General features: G+C 39.5%; 1 protein-coding gene across 1 annotated transcript in view; it reads left to right on the top strand.

Annotated features, from left to right (window-relative positions):
* RGS17 (regulator of G protein signaling 17) overlaps positions 1-19,535 on the top strand; it is a 92,032-nt gene that overhangs the window by 39,610 nt on the left and 32,887 nt on the right. The window contains exon 2 of the mRNA XM_045805385.2: positions 18,631-18,774. Within this exon, the coding sequence (XP_045661341.1) occupies positions 18,656-18,774 (119 nt within the window). The 5' untranslated portion in view covers positions 18,631-18,655. The remainder of the gene's footprint in view (positions 1-18,630; positions 18,775-19,535) is intronic.

Below are 19,535 nucleotides of genomic sequence, written 5' to 3'. Positions count from 1 at the left end.
TGGATTGCATACAACATCCAATTTACTAAGGCTAAGGAGGAATTTCTAATAAACTGTATCCTGTTTGTAATATTTGTATACCTGGCGGCTGGGATGGCAGCCTTTTTCCTGCTAATTACAGAATTAAGGAAACGCTTTTTTTTTTTTTTCCATCTTACTCCATAGTCATTTCAATGTGTTAACTAGAGAGTTCCAAATATTTCTGACGTCCATTCTGCTTTGACAGGGACCTGGGTAGGGAGGAAGCTGTTGAGAATGAATAGTATTCTATATAACCTATTTTATGTGACTGGTTAAAACAAGGGAGGAAGAGCCAAACAAAATGAAGGGTATGGATTATTAGGAGGAATACTACTCAGGTGGAATCAATTTTGTCTGCCTTTTAAAACTCAGAAACACTGACTTGGGATGAACAGACCACTGCTGACTTTGGGTTGTGCCAACCGGTGTGTAAATGAACAGCCAACAGTCTGCTGTTATCCAACAGGCCACAGAAAACACTATCAGCTTTGGAAATGGAAGATTGTGTAAATTTGTATCACAAATAGGGATAGCTCTTTTCTTAGGAATAGTAAGGCTCATTTCCTCCTCAAGAATTGTTTTAAATGTTGGTAAAAAATTTTCTTTTTATATTTCAAGAGTGACAAGAAACACTTTTCCTAGTAGTCTTAAAATCTGTCTGAATTCTAACTCACCTCTTGAGGTAGGTCTGAATTTCATTTCTGCCTTATTTTAGGTCTGGATGACATACTTAGCAACATTCAGTAAGGATCATTGAACTGACCCCTTTCAGTACATTTTGTCATCAGTCAGTGAGAACACAGAATGCACATGAACGTGGGCCAACGGTGCAGCCATCGATGGTGGATAGCCACCATTTGTCCTTCTAGAATATTCTCCTCTCTTCTCCAGCCTCCTGTGTCCCAGGAGACTGATCAGTATGGCCTACATTGAAGGGTTTGGCCAATGTGGAGCATGCCAGGAGGTCAAAGAGAAGGCAAAGGGGATGGTTGGGATATTTACTTCATGCACAGTCCCTTGATCTGCCTGTTTCTCTTGATCTACCTCAGATCACAGCCTTGGTTAGAAGGCCTCTCCCCACATAACCCTTTCTGCCCCAATCTCCTCATAACCATTTTCTCTCCTTATACCTGCATGACTAGGAACCATAATGTCACTTATAATACCCATATTTAGCACCTGTTCTCCAGGCTACTGCCTTGTCCCTTGGGATTTCCCTACCTCTGTTTTTCCCCCACACTCTCTTTAAACATGACTGCGCCATCGGTTACCTCCTGGGACCCTGACTGCTAAACCCTCTATGAAAATTTCACAGAATAGCCTAACTGTCGCAGGCATGGCTGTGGCACCTCACGATAAGGCTGGAAAAGTAGCAGATGCTAATAACACTATCTCAAGTGGAACAAGCCTGTTTGGATAAAAAGCTAGGAACTGCCTCTTCTGGCAGGGCTTGAAGAGGAAGAGAACTGGAAGAGAGGGTGGAGCAGAATCGATGATTGCACGGGAGATGAGTGATACCTTTCCTTATGGTAGTTGTAGTGAAATAACATTTACGTTGTTTTCTGAAATATTTTATTTATTTATTTTAAGATTTTATTTGAGAGAGAGAAGAGAAAGAGCACAAGCAGGGGGGAGAGTCGGAGGGAGAGGGAGAAGCAGGGGGCCAGATGCGGGGCTCTAGGATCATGACCTGAGCCAAAAGCAGACGCTTAACCAACTGAGCCACCCAGGCGCCCCTCTGAAATATTTTAGAAGGCCCTCAGGAGATGTATTTACAGTGAAGGGGATGCCCTTTTACTTCAAACCAACCTACGAACTTCCACTGCACACCAACTTAATGAAGACTGATGGGCCATTAAAATGAAAGACAGGACATCATCTTTAGACTTACATGAGCTGTACAGAATAGGAATTGAATGTATACATGTTCATTGATTTTCTGGATTTGTGAACCTTCAATTGCAAATCACGATCTTCATATTTTTAGTTTTGTATCGGATATTTCACACTTCATATGAAATCAACACCAAGTATTATAAATTTATTTCTGTAAGGAACAAGCGTTTCCAACAGGTATTTAAATACATGCTGACTTTTATAGGCTTCTTCCCAGAGTAGAATAATTTGATGATTTCAAGTTCCTGTGGAAACAAACAGAAGTGTAGACAATCACAAGAGATTGACAAAGTCACGCATCATGGATGGACTGAGCTACCCAGCCTTTCCGGAGCATCTGGGATATGCCCATTGCCTGGCAGAGAGATTTACATGAGGGCTGTTACTTCAGGCTCTGATCACTTCTTGGATCCTATCAGAGCTTTGCCCTAGAAATCTGTGCTAGGGCACAATGCCTAGGAATTATTAAAAAAGAAAGAAGGATCATAGACTCTGGAGGTAGGCAGGCTTAAGTTTAAACCTGTACTGGGTGTTAGCTGGATACCAGGGACTAATCCCTCTGGTTTCAGTTTCCCTGTATTATAAAGTGGCAATATCTACCTCACAGGTTTGTTTGGAGGGCTGCATGAGAACCTATGTAAAAACTGCTCAAAACATAAAAAAATAAAGATCTGGTTGAGTGTGTAATGGCACAGCCACTTTGGAAGACAGTTTGGCAGCTTCTGACAAAACTAACATATTCTTACCATATGATTCAGCAGTCGCACTCCTTGGTATCTGCCCAAAGGAGCTGAAAACTTATATTGACATAAAAACCTGCACACGATGTTTATAGTAGCTTTATTCATAGTTGTCAAAACTTGGAAGCAACGGGAGATGTCCTTCAGTAGATGAATGTATAAATAAACTGTGATATATCCAGACAGTGGAATATTATTCAGCTCTAAAAAGAAATGAGCTATGCAGCCATGAAAAGACAGGGAGGGACCTCAGATACGTATCTCTAAGTGAAAGAAGCCAATCTGGAATGGTTACTTACTGTACGGTTTGCCCTAGACACCATTCTGCAAGAGGCAGAACTGTGGGGACAGTGAAAAGATGAGTGGTCGCCAGAGGTGGGGACCGAGGTGAGGGATGAATAAGCAAACACAGAGGATTTTTAGGGTGATGAAAGTTCTCTTACGCTATTACAACGATGGCTATATGTCATGACCCATTTGTCCAGAGCCATGAAATCTTCAACACTTAGAGTGAACCCTAAGGTAAACGGTGGACTTGGGGTGATTATGATCTGTCCGTGGAAGTTCATCATTCTGGTGAATGATGATAGTGGGGAAGATATGCCTGTGGGGGGTATATGGGAAATCTCTGTACCTCCCTCTCACTTCTGTTGTAAACCTAAAACTGCTCTCAAAAAAAAATTGTCTGAAAAATGTTTTTAAATAATTATCTGCATCCCACTTCTATTTCATTGTATGATCCATTTCTCTCTAACTCAGTAACACAATGTCAGAAGCCCTATTTCATGAGGGTGACTTTTGCTGAGACCTATAATAACTGCAGTGTGTTTTATTTTTTTAGGATATTCATGGCTTATGAATTATGTGGAATAGAGCAATGTAACAGCATGTGAATTGTTTACGCTCTCCTAAGTATACTAATGTTTCTGTTCCTACATGACAAATCATTACCATGAGCATTAACTGAGCAGCTAATGACAGTAGGGCTCCGCCTTAGATACTGAAGATACATATAGTAATTCGACAGTACCCTTCTTTCAAAACATTCTTATAGAAAGGACAAAAGCATACAAATCAGTGTAATTACCATAAGTTGAGAGCTCACCGTGTGCCCAGCACTGTGCTTATTACAAGGATCTTTTCATTGAATCTCACACAGTTTGGTGAATTATTAGTAACGTTATTATCCTGATTTCATCGTTGCATGACCTAGAGCTCAGAACGGTTAGGTAACTTGCTCACAGAGTAAGAGAGCTTTAATTTGAAATTTTCAACTACTGCAATAGAGTATATTCTCCCTAACAATGCTAGTTCTGACATCGGGTCCAGACAATTAGGTATTAGAACATTGCTGCTCATTGTGTGATCGCATATGATTCCTGGGCTGGTTTGCAAAACGTTTGTTATTGGTCCATAACAAAGTAAATAATGAAATCGAGAGTAAGCTTTTAGGAATGTTTAGAGCAAATTTGACAGAGTAATTTTATGTCTATGAATTCGAATAGTAAAAACTAATTGGTGCTTTATATTGCATCCCCCCCCCATTTTATTATTTCTTTTTATTGTGTTTGACCAAAGTATTGCTCCGTGGCTGATGGGTAGTAAGGAGGGCACGTATTGCATGGTGCACTGGGTGTTAGACGCAAGTAATGAATCATGGAACTTTACATGGTGACTAACATAATATAATGAAAAATTATTATAAAAAAATAAATTTAAAAACAAAAAACAAAACAAGGGCACCTAGCTGGCTGAGTTGGTGGAGCAAGCGAATCTTGATCTTGGGGTTGTCAGCACAAGCCCCACGTGGAACCTAGAGCTTACTTAAAAGGAAGGAAGGAAAGAGGGAGGGAGGGAAGGATGGAGTAACCTCTGTTAACATTAAAAGAAACAAAACAAAACAAAATAACACCCTCGTCCTTCACTACCAGTAGTGTGAGAGTGGGATGGCAAAGGGTCAGAGATGAAGTAGGAATTATGACAGTGTCATGGCGGTGTGAATAGCTAATGATAATTGAGTACTTGTATGTGCCCAAGACTGTGCTTAGTTTCTCTCTCTCGCTCCACACATACATACACACACACCATATAAACCACATGTATACCATACACATATGTATGTACATACATGTATAAATGTATAATACAGTACCATATACGTGTATATAGACGTATTTCTTCGTATAGAGTTACCATTTAATATCTTTACAACAGCCCTGAAACTTTGAAATAGATATCTACCACGTCCGTTTTACCTGATTATGTTCTGGATATTACTGCTAATATCTACTTCTTCCCCCAGAGTTATTCTTTGCTAAAAACCAAACCAATGGAGTTCCTCTCATTACCAGTGCTCTTTTGTGAATATATGAGGATGGAAATTAATTTTGCTTCCCCATCCCCCCCGCAAAAAAAAAAATAAAACCTGCCACTTTACTTCTTTTCCCTTTTCTGTACTTTAGAGGGTACTTAGTGGGAGGTTGGGAAGAGCTGTGTCAGGGGCTTCGGGACGGCCTTTATTCCCTCGTCACGCTTAGCTTTTCTAGCGCCTGCTGCCCACTCTTCCTGGGATGAGTAGAAATGTTTTGCTGTATGAGTGAAGAGTGCTGACTGAATTGATTCCATCACTTGTGGACTTCCTGAAGTGTGGTGAAAACAAATCAAGAAAATTGAGGTGAGGTGGTATACATTTTCAAACAGGCCCCTTTTTTCTGAAAATGCGTATATTGAAAGCAGAGTGAAGGGAAGTGTCTTGATTAAACAGACCTAATAACGTGCTATAGGGAAAGGTCACCTTAAATCCTCTTCAGTGAATTTTTACCTTGGGTAGGACACATGCTGGCTTTTGAAAAAGTTTCCTGGTTACTGGATTGTATCTTTAAATGTTCTTTTTTTTTATAGATGTCTATTAGTGTGAGACAATATATATGGAATGTAGCTTTGGAAAGAATAGACAGTATATTACCTCATATGCTGAATATATCTGAGGAGGTGGCCGAGTTAAGCTGTTCTTCAATATAGAAAGTATTAGGAAGCACAAGAGAGACTCAGAGGTAACCTACATTGGCTTGGTGGTGGAGAAAGATTCGAATCACGTATGGGGACATTATGTTAAACACAAGCATAAACAGGATATAGTTTGTGTTTTAGTTCTCGTCTGGCGATGCTTCCCTTTATTCCCATTTAATGTGTTTCTATAGACATCGCTCTGTATTGAATTTCCATAGCAATCATCCCTGTTTGTGTAACCATCTTAAATAATTATATGAATAATTGCTATTAGGAGAAACAGTCTCTGGCATACCCTTTTCAAATGTGATTTTGTTTTCTCTACTGATCTTTTTTTCTGTTTACGGTTTGTCATTTTTTCCTTTCCTTATGTTAACTTGCTTATGTTTTTTTATAGATTTTATTTATGTAATTGAGAGAGAGAGCACGTGTGAGTGAGCAGGGGGAGGGGCAAAGGGAGAGAGAGAAGCAGACTTCCCGATGAGCAGGGAGCCCAGCACACGGGGCTCCATCCCAGGACCCTGAGATCAGGACCTGAGCCTGAGAGCCACCCAGGTGCCCCTTAACTTGCTTATCTGTTTTATGTGAGTTGAAGTAATAAGCACGTCTGCTCTCTGAAAAGCAATTCAGTGATTCCCGAAATGAATATGTCACATAGATGAAAGTGCTGTCACTACATCCCTAAGTCAACACAGGATGATTCCATATTAATCAGTGGTGTTTTGAAGAATGGCACCCTGAAGGCAACAGGGCCACGCTAAGGATTCTCATTGTCACCACACAGTGTTTACGGCAAAGATCTGGCCCCATTTCTTTAACATTCACTCTAAGCTAATGCCGCTGTTCTAAACTAAAGCCAAGCCTGAGTAAGTCAGGTAGCGAGGGGGGTTTTAAAGCTCTACTCCATCAGTATTGGTAGTTTAGCCTTTCTGCTGTTGCTAAGTAATTGAGTGACCACCTTCTTCGTATTAACTGAGCAAATCTGACCTCTGTTGGGGAACCTGTCTACTCATCTATGCTAGAAAGACACCTTTTCTTTGTCTTGTTTCACTTCTTTAACACGCACTGACTGAGCTCACTGGTCCTCAAGCTTATTCATACGTGATGACGTTCCCGGAAAATACGGTGCTTTTCACCACTATCATGTTCACGATGTTAACATTGAAATCACTGATTTTTTAATTTATGTGTAAAATTAAATACTGGCTTATATTAGATTCCAAAATACACAAACAGTAGTAGATACCAACATTTTAAGAAGAGAAAAATGGGATAAAGTTTATGAGAGACAGTTCCCCTCATTGAATTAACTCGTTTCCTCTGACCAAAGCAGAGAGATGGTTCTACGTGGACTGGAATACCTGCCCCATCTCACAAAATTTGACGTCTCAGTGGGAGCTTAACTGAGACTCATCATTACTCTGTTATGTGTATCAAAATTACCAAGATGAATGGCCCAGCCTCTGCCCTCAAAGGGCTCGTGCTCCTGTAGGAAAAACTCACAAATGGCAAAAGTATAAAACAGTATGAAATTGCAGATGAAAGAAGGTCGAGCATTGCTATTTACTTTCCCCTCTGCTGGTCTGGCAGAGACGCCAGGATAAAGCACCTCTGGTGCTAGTGATACCAAAAAAGAGTGAGGGTCTTGAGGGTGTCAGAGTCCAGTAATGTAACAGGCTTGCCCGCAACTTACAACTCAGAGTGGTAGGTGCACAGTACTGGGTCCACACTGAGAGGGCAGCGCCTACTTCGACCCAAAGGGTAGAAGACAGAGGGGATGGTAAGTGGGATGAACATTGAAGGGGTAGTATTTCAACCAGCTCTTTGTGGTTTTTCCTCCCTCTTCGTGTTTAACTAGACTAGACCATGTCTTTCTGACCCGCGGATGTGTCTCCTCTGCCCACCGATCACACTGCCCCAAGTTCACAACTTAGCTTGGCCTGAACCAGCGCTGCTCAGGCCTTACTGGCTCCGTGGATCATCAGGGAATCTTGTTAAAATGTAAAATCAGATCCAGTTAAGTCTGAGGTGGGGCTTGAGATCCTCGTTTCTAACAACCTCCCGGGGGGTGTGCTTCTGCCGATCCATAGACCACACTGTGAATGGTTTTTTAACTGGATTTTAACTCCTCAGATGAGAACCTTAGCAATTACCAAGTCCATCAGTCACCCTTGCAGTTATATTTAAAAACCCATCTTAACATTTTGAAGAAAAATCTTCATGTAAACGTGAAGATGGAAGTTGTCTAGGAGTCGTAAAAACAAGTATTGTGATTGTGACTACAGATTAGAGGCTGTTCACTTAGCACACTGCTAAGGTTAGTGATCGTAATCACAATAAATAGGCTTTCCCCTCCCCACAACTGCTGAGTGAAGTAAATACCATTTCCCCATTTTACGAACAGCGGCAGAGGTTAAGTAACTGACTCACTGCCCCCTGGCCAAGACAAGGCAGACCCCTGCGCTTCTAGTCCAGGTCTCTCCTCCTCCCAGCGACTACACTCGAAAATACATAGTCAAAAGAAGAAAATGGAAAGTTGATAGAAGAGCAGAATCATAGGCGTGAGTAGAAGTTGTGATGTTCCGTGGAATAAAAATGGCTGAATCTTCTGAGGACAGAAACTAGCATTGATGCTGTGGGAGTGGCCTTATCAAATAGCCCTGGCAAATAATGCTTTTAGATCTGTCCAATAGATGCTCGGGAGGTAGAGCAAGAGGAGGGACTGACACCGATCTGATTCTATACTTTAAAGGTAAAGGAAGACACAGCAGCGACTCTATTTAGTCTTACGTGTATTTACATACCTATAAATACATATGAAAATATCATCAACATGAAGACAGAATTGCAGACTCAACACAATGTGACAGTTTAGCAAGCTCTATGTATCCCCCAGGAAAGAAACACCTGGACATAGTCACTGATGCAGTCCGACCTCACCACCCCAAGTATGGACCAGAATCACAGTCTTAGGAGTATTCACTCTGTGTGCACAGAGATTACTTCTCGAATTCCTTGTAGGTTTAATGTAATCATAAAAATAGTGTTTTTGAAAACAGCACACACACAAAAATAGCCTCCTAGACCCCCCAAAAGGCGAAAAGTAGTTTGGATACAACTCTTTTTAGATAAACATGTCTGAGACAGGAAATGACATTGAAAGCTCGCTCCGTCACGTGGATAAGTGCTGGCTTAGGTGAAGCAGAGTAGTTCTCAGAAATTTTAAATTGAGGAGTGAGTTGTTTCCTTCACAGGGAAAATCCATCACGACCAGGAATACATATCTGTACATAGTGAACCGCTTCCTTGTCCACCCCAGTGCTAAAGGAGGCCTCACAAATTTGGCTTATTTAGCAGATACCTTTTTGGGGCTCAACACTGAATCAACAGCTATATGGCAAAACCGAATGCTTTCACTAAACATGAGAAGATGGCTGCAATTATAATGAAGTGTGATTGTTGGATAAGGAGTTGATTGTGGGTACCATGAGTCACTGGAGACTCAGTTCATTTACATGTGATAAAAATTACAGTGTTAGTGGTGAAATGAAAAACCAAACTCTTAGTCTTCTTTCTTCACTGAGTAAGCCTTTGTGTAGATCCCTGAGATAGGGAGATTCTGCCCAATGGATACAAGAACTTGACAACCCACCCTGTAAGAAATGATGTCTCAGCAAGAAGATAGTGATGGGAATCTTCAACATCTGTAGCCTCGAAGCATTGTACCACACCAGCTTTCTGGCAACATTAGTAACAGTTCCCTCCAGTGCTATCTTGAGAGGGCTGTCACTTATTGGTGCCTACTCTATGTGTCAAGATTTGTTCCAAACATTTTACATATTCAGTCCATTTGACCTTTACAGCGATACTGATGTCCTGAGGTGTTCTATTATTATCAATCCCAAAGGGACAGTTTGGGAAAGGATAAAGAGCACTGTTCAAACTTGACAGTATGTCTTAGAGCTATAAGAATTGTATGTAAAAATTTGAAATCTCTGCCTTGGGAAAGTAGACTTTTTTTAATAATCTGAGGAATCTGCCATATTCACTGTCACAATATTCAATATTTATTATGCATCTACTATTGACAGAAATTACTGCTAGATTCCAGGAAAACCAATATATATGAGATATATTTTTTTCTTTCTCTCCTTCCTTTTATGAGTTTCACAATTCTGTTGGGAAACAATATATAAACAAAAGAGATGAAGAATAACATTAGTCAATGCTCAAGAACTAATGTGATCTATAAGAGTGAAGAAACTGATAAAAGCGGGGGTTCTCCTCTCCCTCCCAACTGTATTTTGAAGAGAGTAGTTAGCTTGGGCAGCCCATTCCCAGAACAGTAACCTCAGAACTAAGATATTTTCTCAGTCTCAGGTGCCTGGGTGGTTCAGTCGGTTAAGTGTCTGACTCTTGATCTCAGTTCAGGTCTTGATCTCAGGGTTGTGAGTTCAAGCCCCGTGTTGGGCTCCACGCTGGGCATGAAGCCTCCTAAAATAAATAAGTAAATAAATAAAAAAAGATATTTTCTCAGTCTAACCGTCCATGGAAAATTGAGGTCTCTGTACATCAGCCTCCTTCACAGGGTTGTCGAGCCTTTATTTAAATGCTCAAGAATACTTGGCTTGATACCAGCGTCAAAGGTAAATGAAGCTCTCCTCTGAGTATCAGACAGACTCTCCATAGATGGAAGCAAGAATTTGAATTGCTTCCATTCGTCAGTCCATCTTCTAACATTTGGGATCTTATGAAGCAGATCTATATTCTCTCCTATATGACATCACTTCAAGTATTAGAAAAGTATGATTTGGATTGTCTGTCTTTTCTTCATTAGAGCAAACACCTTTGTTCTAAAAGTAGTATTCTTATGAGACATTTTAAGGGTTTTTTTTTATTCTCCTCCTTCTAGTCTTCTGATCATATTTCAATTTCTTTCTTAACTTGTGGTGACCGGAATTAAACATAACCATTAAACCAGCCCAGAGAAGACCCATCACCAGCTTTAGAAACCATGTTTTAGAAAACATGCTTCTATTAATGCATTCTAACTTTTCATTAACTATTTTGTTTACATGGTACTACTAATACTGAATTTATTGTCCAGTAAGTCACCTAGAATTTTTCATATGCTCCTTATACGCCATGTTTCTCCCATCCTCATAAAGTTTTGTTTAAATCCAAGCTCATACCCTTATATTTATCTTCTTAAATTTCATCTTATTTTATTTTGTTCATTGCTCAAACTGTAAAGACATTTTTTCGGTTGTGATATAATTGACATGTAACATTGTGTAAGTGTAAAGCGTACAGGTGTTGACTTGGTACATTTATATATTACAGTATGATTGTAGCATTAGCTAACACCTCCATCATGTCACATAATTATCATTTTTTCTATGTGGTGAGAATATTTAAGGTCTAGTCTCTTAGCAATTCTGAAGTATATAATACTACCGTATTGTTAACTATAGGCACAATGCTATGATCTCTAGAACTTCCTCATGTTCTACCTGCAAGTTGTACCTTTGACTAACATCTCCCCAGTTCCTCCACCACCAGCCCCTGAACCACCGTCCTACTCTGTTTCTGCAAGTTCAGTCTTTTTAGATTCCACATAAAAGTGGCAGCATGCAATATTTGTCTTCCTCTGTCCGCCTTATCTCACTTAGCATACGGCCCTCAAGATCCATCCGTGTAGTTACAAATGGCAAGATTTCCTTCTTCTCACGGCTGAATTATATTCTGTTTTACATACATATATACATATATATGTATGGAATATATATGAATGGAATGTTGTTATATTCCCTTTTACATATACATGTGTACATCTTCTTTGTCCATGATCTGTTGATAAACACTTAGGTTGGTTTCCATATCTTGGATAGCATGAATAATGCAACTACAGTGAACATGGGAGATCAGGTATCTTTTCTATATCCTGTTTTTATTTACTTTGGACATATATCCAGAAGTGGGATTGCTGGATCAGATGGTAATTCTATTTTTAATCTTTTGAAGAACCTCCATACTGTTTTCCGTAGTGGCTAAATCAATTTATATTCCCACCAACAGTGCATGACTATTCCCTTTTCTCCACATCCTCAACAATACTTGTTGTTTCTTGACTTTTTGCTAATAGACAATCTAACAGGTGTGAAGTGATATCCCCTTGTGGTTTAGATGTGCATTTCCCTGATAATTAGTGATGTTGAATATCTTTTCATATACCTGCTGGCCATTTGAGTGTCATCTTTGGAAAAATGCCTATTCAGTTCCTTCGCCCATTTTTTATTGGATTGTTATTTTTTGCTATTGAGTTACATGAGATCTTTATATATTTTGGAAATTAAGCCCTTTACCAGATACATGGTTTGCAAATATTTTCTCCCGTTCTGTAGGTTGCCTTTTCATTTTGGTGATTTTTTCTGTTGCTGTGCAGAAGCTCTTATAGTTAGATGTAGTCCCACTTGTTGATTTTTACTTTTGTTGTGTAAAGATGGTTTTGATCATTGCATGTGATCCCAGAAAAGGGGAAAAAGCAACATGGAGTAAAATTATGCTCAGGTGCAAATGATATCAAATGTCCTTCTTACTTCTTGGAAATAGAAGTAATGCCCCCAAACACGAAAAAAGTCCTCCCTCCTCACTACCTCAGATTTATGGGTTTACCTCGCTAGTAAATTTGCCAAAGCTTTGAGGGGGAAATGATGATGCTCAAGGATTAATCTTTATTCCGTAACAGCTTCCCCAGCACCTTGCTATAAGATCTAAATGAAGTGTTTTCCAAGGTGGCCAGTGTGAGAGGAGCAGTGTGGGATGCCATTGTTCATGCTCCCAGCCCTGCTGTGCCCGTGGGTCATGGGCCCTTCCTTCCAGGTCCACACAGCTCAGAGTCTGAAGTCCTCATTTTGTGCACAGGCATGTGCTTCTCTGCAAAGGAGAAACCAGTTTCACTGCCTCATTCTCCTCTACCCTGTGAAATTAAATAGTTTCTTGACAGTCTGTCTCTCTAGGGAGTTTGAGTGGAGGAAAAAAGAATTGGCCTCCACCTATTCAAAACTGAGTTTTAGTCCTTGGTTATGCATCCTTTTGCAAAACTTTTTTTTTTCTCTTTTCCTTTATGACATTAAGAAAATTTGTTTTGCTTAAAACTAGAATCCGTTAACTCTAGCAAAGAAAACATAACAGTTATGCAGATTTTCCCTTCTTTTTTTTTTTTTTTTAAGATTTTATTTATTTATTTGACAGAGACAGCCAGCGAGAGAGGGAACACAAGCAGGGGGAGTGGGAGAGGAAGAAGCAGGCTCTTAGTGGAGGAGCCTGATGTGGGGCTCGAACCCAGAACGCCGGGATCACGCCCTGAGCCGAAGGCAGACGCTTAACCACTGCGCGACCCAGGTGCCCCCAGATTTTCCCTTCTGTATTTACAGATAAACCCCTGTGAATTATCATTGGTACCACTATGCAAGTAAGGATTCCAGTATGTAAATAGCCACTATTCACCCAGAGAGAGTGCTGTCCCTCAGTAGCTTTCTAGATTGTTTTCCTCCTCCGCTGTGTGTGTAATTCTTCGGAGTGTGCAGCTATATAGCAAAATATGACAACAGACTGCTTTTCTTACATGGAGTTGTATGCCAGGCAGCCCAGGAGTGTAGAGTAGACTCCAAACACAGTTGATGTATACTGAACATAAATACCGAACTTCTGGTATTCAGGGACACACACCGATCAGTCAGAAAAATAGAAGCAGCCTGCTCCAAATGGTATGGGTACTTATACAAGAGAAATCAGTGAGGAGTAATTTTTTTTTTTTTTTGCCAGAAGGAAAATGTTTATGACACAACACACACAGTTACCTCAGAAAAGCACAAAGAAGGCATTCGCCTGTGATTTTTTTTTTTCTAATGAGCCAAAGGACTTAGACCACAGTGAAAAGTCCTGAAAATCTAACATAATATTTGAACTCCTTTTCCATGGTTTCAAACCACAACATTGCGCCCAACATGGCATTTCTGTATGAATTTTCCAAAATTGGATATTTAACAGTGAGAAAATGAAGGTATTCAATTCTCAAGAAGGTGATTGAATCTTTCCGCAAACTTCTGGGAAAGTTGCAGTCCTTCCTTACCTAAGGACTTCTGTCTGGTATAAAGCTGTACTGTGTGTGTGTGGGGGGGGGGGGGGTTCCTGAAGAAAAAAATGTAGATAAGTCCAAAAGATAATAAAACAGATACTCCTGTGGGCAATACACCAATTAAACAAATATTAAGATTTTGTTATTGCTTCAGGTCTTTGTAGAAGAAATGATCAGACAAAGTTAAAAATCCCTTCTCTTCCAGTCACATTCCCATCATTATCCCCCAGAAGCATCCAAAGTCATGGATCTACTTCATGCTTTTATTGCTTTACTATATATATTATCCGGAAATAAATAAAAGGCGTTGTTTTGTGTACGTATGAAAATTATGTTAATAATACAGGCTATATTTAATATTTTCCATTCAATGTTATTTTACGATCTCCCCGTTGACTCCTATAGATCTAAGTTAATTTGTTTTAAGTGTTGTTTTATGTATCATCATATAAGGAGATCCCCATTTTTACTCATTCCTGGAAAGATGAAAATATGGATTGTTTCCCATGGAAGTTATTAAAAATACTGTCATTAATGTCTTTGTATGCACATGTGAAAGTGTCTCCAGTGTGTAAATATGAGAGTGAAATTTGTTAGCTGCATTTTTTGTAGCCAATATTATTCTTCAAAATGATTGTATGAGAGCTTTTTGTTTACCCACATCCTCTCTCAAAATTGGTGCCCTGTGACTTTTTAACTGTGGGGAAATTGGTTATGGAATAATTGTTTTACTTGAATTTCTCTGATTACTCGCTTTGAGCATTTATTAATCTAATTTGGGCATTTATATTTTCCTCTTCTATAAACTGCCCGCACATCTCCTTTGCTCGTTTTTCTTTAGGTTATTTGTATTTTTCAATTGTGATGTTTTACTCCTATGTTACAGATAATAATCCTTTGTATCTTCTAGTCCTGTTCTCATTTTTCACTTTATTTATGTTATCCTTATTTGTTCAAAGGTTTTTGATAAATTAGACTATATCGAAAGTAATATTTTCCTTGTTGGCTTAGTCTCATAAGAAATCCTTTTCCTGCCCTGAAACTATAAAAGCATTTTTCTGTATTTTCTTGTCAGAGTTTTATAATTGTAACATCTATCCCTAATTCGTCTGAAGTTTATTCACGTGTGTGTGTTATAGCTTAGAGAGGTAATTTTTTTCATGTTTATATCAAATTGTATCAATACCAGGTATTAAATTTCTTTTGAATGATAATGGAAGTGTCCTCTAATTTAAGCCATGATTACATATATGCCTGTGTCTGTGTCTCAGCTCTTTACAAATTCCTTCCCACTGATTTACTTACGTATTTCCGTACCAGTTATGACATACTGTCATTATTGTTTCATATTAGTGATATGATATCCCTACTTGTTCTTGTTGTCAGAAATACCTTGGTTTATTTCTGCCCTTTTGTTCTTCCACATAGACTCCGGAATCCTTTTGTTGAGTTCCATTAATGATTCAATTAGAATTTTTACTGCAGTCATATTGAGTTTATAGAATAATTTGGGACAGTTAGCATTTTGAAGCTATCCCATTTTCCCACTTGAGAAAATAACCTGTCTCTATCCAGGTTTATTTTGTATTTTTTGATAAAGTTTTTTAATATTTTCAAAAAGCTCTTGCACAACTTTTGTTAGAAATATTGCCAGTTGTTTTTTTCATTTTTGTTATTCATTTGAATGATGCCTTTCTTTCTTTGATATATTCTAATTAGTTATTGGTAGTATATTAGAAATATATTGATTTTTTTTAAGCTTGACCTGGTATCCTTCATGAACTATCTCTGATAACTTCATTGAGTCTCTTGGAATTTCTTTGTAGACAACCATATCACTCGTAAATTTTAAAATTTGTGTTTTCCTTTCCAACCCTTGTTTACTTTTTCTTGTTTTATTGCATTGGCTAGGAAATTAATAATTTTCAGTGTTGGGTGTGATAGAGTTTATTGTCCTTTTCTTGTCATTAATGAAGTTGCTTGTAAAATTCACCACTCAACAAACATTTTTGTGTTATCTACTGTGTACCAGGCATCGCTACAATGAGTGAAATAGACAAAATTCTCTACCTTCGTGGAACTTATTTTCTAGTTGGTTAGACAAACAAGGGTGGATAGGTTACACTTGGGGTGGAGTAAGGGAGGTGTGATTTTTTTTTTTTTTTAAGATTTTATTTATTTATTCGACAGAGATAGAGACAGCCAGCGAGAGAGGGAACACAAGCAGGGGGAGTGGGAGAGGAAGAAGCAGGCTCATAGCGGAGGAGCCTGATGTGGGGCTCGATCCCATAACGCCTGGATCACACCCTGAGCCGAAGGCAGACGCTTAACCACTGTGCCACCCAGGCACCCCGGGAGGTGTGATTTTAAATAAGATAGCAGGGAAGGTTCTACTGAGAATGTAACATATGAATAAGGATAAAGTCAAGCACTGAGTGGAGAACAGCCAGTGCAAAGGCCCTGACACATGATTGTACCAGGCGTGGTTGAGGAACAGGAAGGAGGCCATTGTGGTTAAACAGAGTACGTGAGAAGGAGAGAAAAGGACATGCATTCAGAGAAGTGATGAAGGACAAGATTGCAAAAACGTTGGCTTTGACTCTGAGTAAAATGTGAAGCTGCTGGAAGATTTAGAGTGAATTTGGGTGGAAGAATCTTTGCTGAAGTCCTCTACTTATGTTTTAATAGAATCACTTTGGCTGCTATGTTGAAACTAGAACAGAATGGAATAGGAAGAGAAGAGATGAGGTGAGGAGTAGTGAAAACAGAAGGGAGTGGAAGGGAACAGTAAAGAGGACTTGCATTTGCTGATCTGCTGTTGTGAGTTCTGAATGAAAGAGAAGAGTCCGGGATGATTCCACAGGTTTTTGCTTTTTTTCCCCGCTTGGCCTGAATAATTAGATAAGGCTTTTCATGGAAAGCGGAAGAATTGTGGGAGGAACAGGTTGGTGGAGGAGGGAAGAGTGCCAGATTGCAACATGTGTCTGAGATGGCAAGTTGAGAAAGCCAAGGGGGGAGATATCAGGTAGGTAGTTAGATAGATGAGTCCTGAATTTGGGAAAATCATCTTTACTGGACTTGTAAATTTGAGAACTCTGAACAGGAAACAGGTAGGTCCGGTAAAAGTCTCAATGAGGTCATCAAAGAAAATGGCAGAGAAGAGTTCTAGGGACAGAGTATTGTGGCCAACCAAAATTTGGAGGTGAGAGAGGTGAAAAGGAAAGAATAAAATAGACTGAGAAGTGACTCATGAGATAGAAAGCGAACAGGTGAGTATGGTGCCCAGGAAGGCAGGAGGAGAAAGCATTTCAGAGAGGATGGAGTGATCACTGTGTCACAGGTCCTGTGTGGCGTGGAGATTTTGATAAAAGTTCTCTTAGATTGAACAATCTGGGGACATTGTGATACATATAAAAACAGTGTTAGTGGAAGGAAGGGCAACCCTTCCATTTCCCTAATTTATGCAGTCTTAAATTTATTTCTAGACTGTTCTAAACAGAGAATCATGGGATTTTACTTTAGCCAGTCGTTAATTAAGTCCAACATCATATTTTATCAATTTCGGCACTTAATTATTTCTTATATTTCAGTCCTTCCCTCTGACTTTGTTTTCTTCTGACTGAAGTAGATTATATAACTGATAACCTTTTAACTAGAAATGCTACAAGAATATATAAGCATTGGCCCATGAAAATTCTTTAACTACTTCCCTTATGTGAACACAGAAAAAAAATTTAATACATATTTTGTTCTCCAATTTAAAAAAAAAATCAGTGCTTGAAACGTAATTTTTAAAGCATGAGCTCACAATACCAAAATAACCCAAAGTACATTATGGTTTTAATAAGTATTGCTCTCAGTCACACATGACATTGTATGTATATGATTTACTTATATTGCGTATTTATGAAAAACATCATGCAGTAGGTTTCATTTCTTTTTCTATGAGGTCGTGCTATATTTGACCTTATTCTACTCAAACACAGCTTTATTTTTTTTTTATCCTCAGCAAAGTCCTAGGTCACCTATCAATAGGTGACAACTCAGCTGGCCTGCTTCGTAAGGTCACAGGCAGTGCATCCTGGTCCCCAATATTTTTCTCATTTGCCGTGATACTGACATTCCACCAAAGTAATGTCCCTGGATTTGATGACTTTTTATCTTTCCACAATTCTCTACTGAGTGAAAATGAATCTGGGGTGGTGGAGGGAAGGGACGTGTTACCTTTGCAACAGGGACTCCCAGCAGAGAAAATGGCACTTTGCCAATGTGATCAAGATTTGGCCCCTGGAGGGTGAGTCAGACTTAGCAAGAAGGAGGTGCAATGTCTTATAAGAAGCTGAGAGAACACCAGAAACAAACTTGGTCTTCCTCACAATGTTACAAAGTTAGAAACCCTGCAAGCTGATTTGTAAAATTCGGTGAACCTCACTGTATGTAAACACCAGGGAGAAACAGGTTATGGACCCCCACTACAGTCATTTAAAGGTGTTCGCCAAGGAAAGCAGGTGAAACCATTCTTGAGTAAAGACAGAAGGTAAACATAAATGTTCAAATCTTGTCTCATGTACCTGCGGGCTTGACTTTGATTACGTGGCAACGTCGTTATGATCATTTTATGTAGCAGATAGCAGTAGAAGTTTGTCCCTCAAGTTTTTAAGATAGTCTCCTAAAAATTTTTTCTTGAGAATTTTTAATATGACTGCTCAAGCTACTCATTTTTTTTAATCTTCATTTATCTCCCATCCCAATTCTGTTCCCTTCAGCAGTGGCAACGTGCCTTTCTTTTAATTTTTTCATACCTTCTGTTTTCTCTCTTCTCAGCCAGTTGGGTACGAAAGTAGCTGAAATGCGAAAAAGACAGCAGTCGCAAAATGAAGGAACGCCTGCTGTGTCTCAAGGGCCTGGAAACCAGAGACCCAACAACACGTGTTGCTTCTGCTGGTGCTGTTGCTGCAGCTGCTCCTGGTATGTCGCTCTCTCTGTGGGACCCCACCCCTGCGCTAGCTGGGGACTAACTAGAGTGAATTTGCAGCTTCGTCCTTGGGATCCTGGAAACTTCTCAGTCGGTCTCCTTTTCCTCCCTTACAAGTAGGACTCATTGGAGACCATCCCTGGGAATAGACTATTTCCCCAGAACCTACGTTTAAATTGAGAGTAAGGTAAACAGTGAAAACTTATTTCATATCCTGTTTTTCTCCGTCCATGCTTCTTAAAGAGATGGGTAAAAATAAGATTATGGTTATAGACTTGTTTAACCATAAACAATATTCTCCGGTGTTCCAGAAGGTACAGGAACGTTGAGATGATATGCGGCAGTACTGTACATCATAGTCGATGTTGTGTTTTAGTTGTATGCTGTTCCGCAGGATGTTGATAATTCAGTCACCGAGCCACAGAGCTATGAGTCAGGGAGGCCCTCTCAGCCAGCTGCCTGATAAAGGACAGAGAAAGAAGTGCCACAGGCCCATGTCCACAGATCTGAAAGGCCAGGGGCTATGATGGGTATGAAGGCCAAGTCAGCCAAGTAAAATCTGCGAACTAAGAGCCAGACAGCCTGCTTTTCTTTGCGATTTTATCACTGGCAGGTTCTGTGACATCATCCAAAGCTTTAAACTCTGCTTTTTGGTTTCCTCATTGGCAAAATGATGAAGTTAGACAAGCTGATTCCCAAGGTCCTGTCTAGTACTAAAAGTCCGTGATTCAGGCACCTCAGAAAACCTGCTCCA

The sequence above is a fragment of the Ursus americanus genome, chromosome 11, assembly GCF_024610735.1.
Source record: "Ursus americanus isolate L20-20 chromosome 11, mUrsAme1.1.p, whole genome shotgun sequence".
NCBI classification, from domain to species: Eukaryota; Metazoa; Chordata; class Mammalia; order Carnivora; family Ursidae; genus Ursus; species Ursus americanus.
The sequence above is the reverse complement of the archived record's forward strand: the minus strand, read 5'-3'. Positions and strand labels throughout refer to the sequence as shown.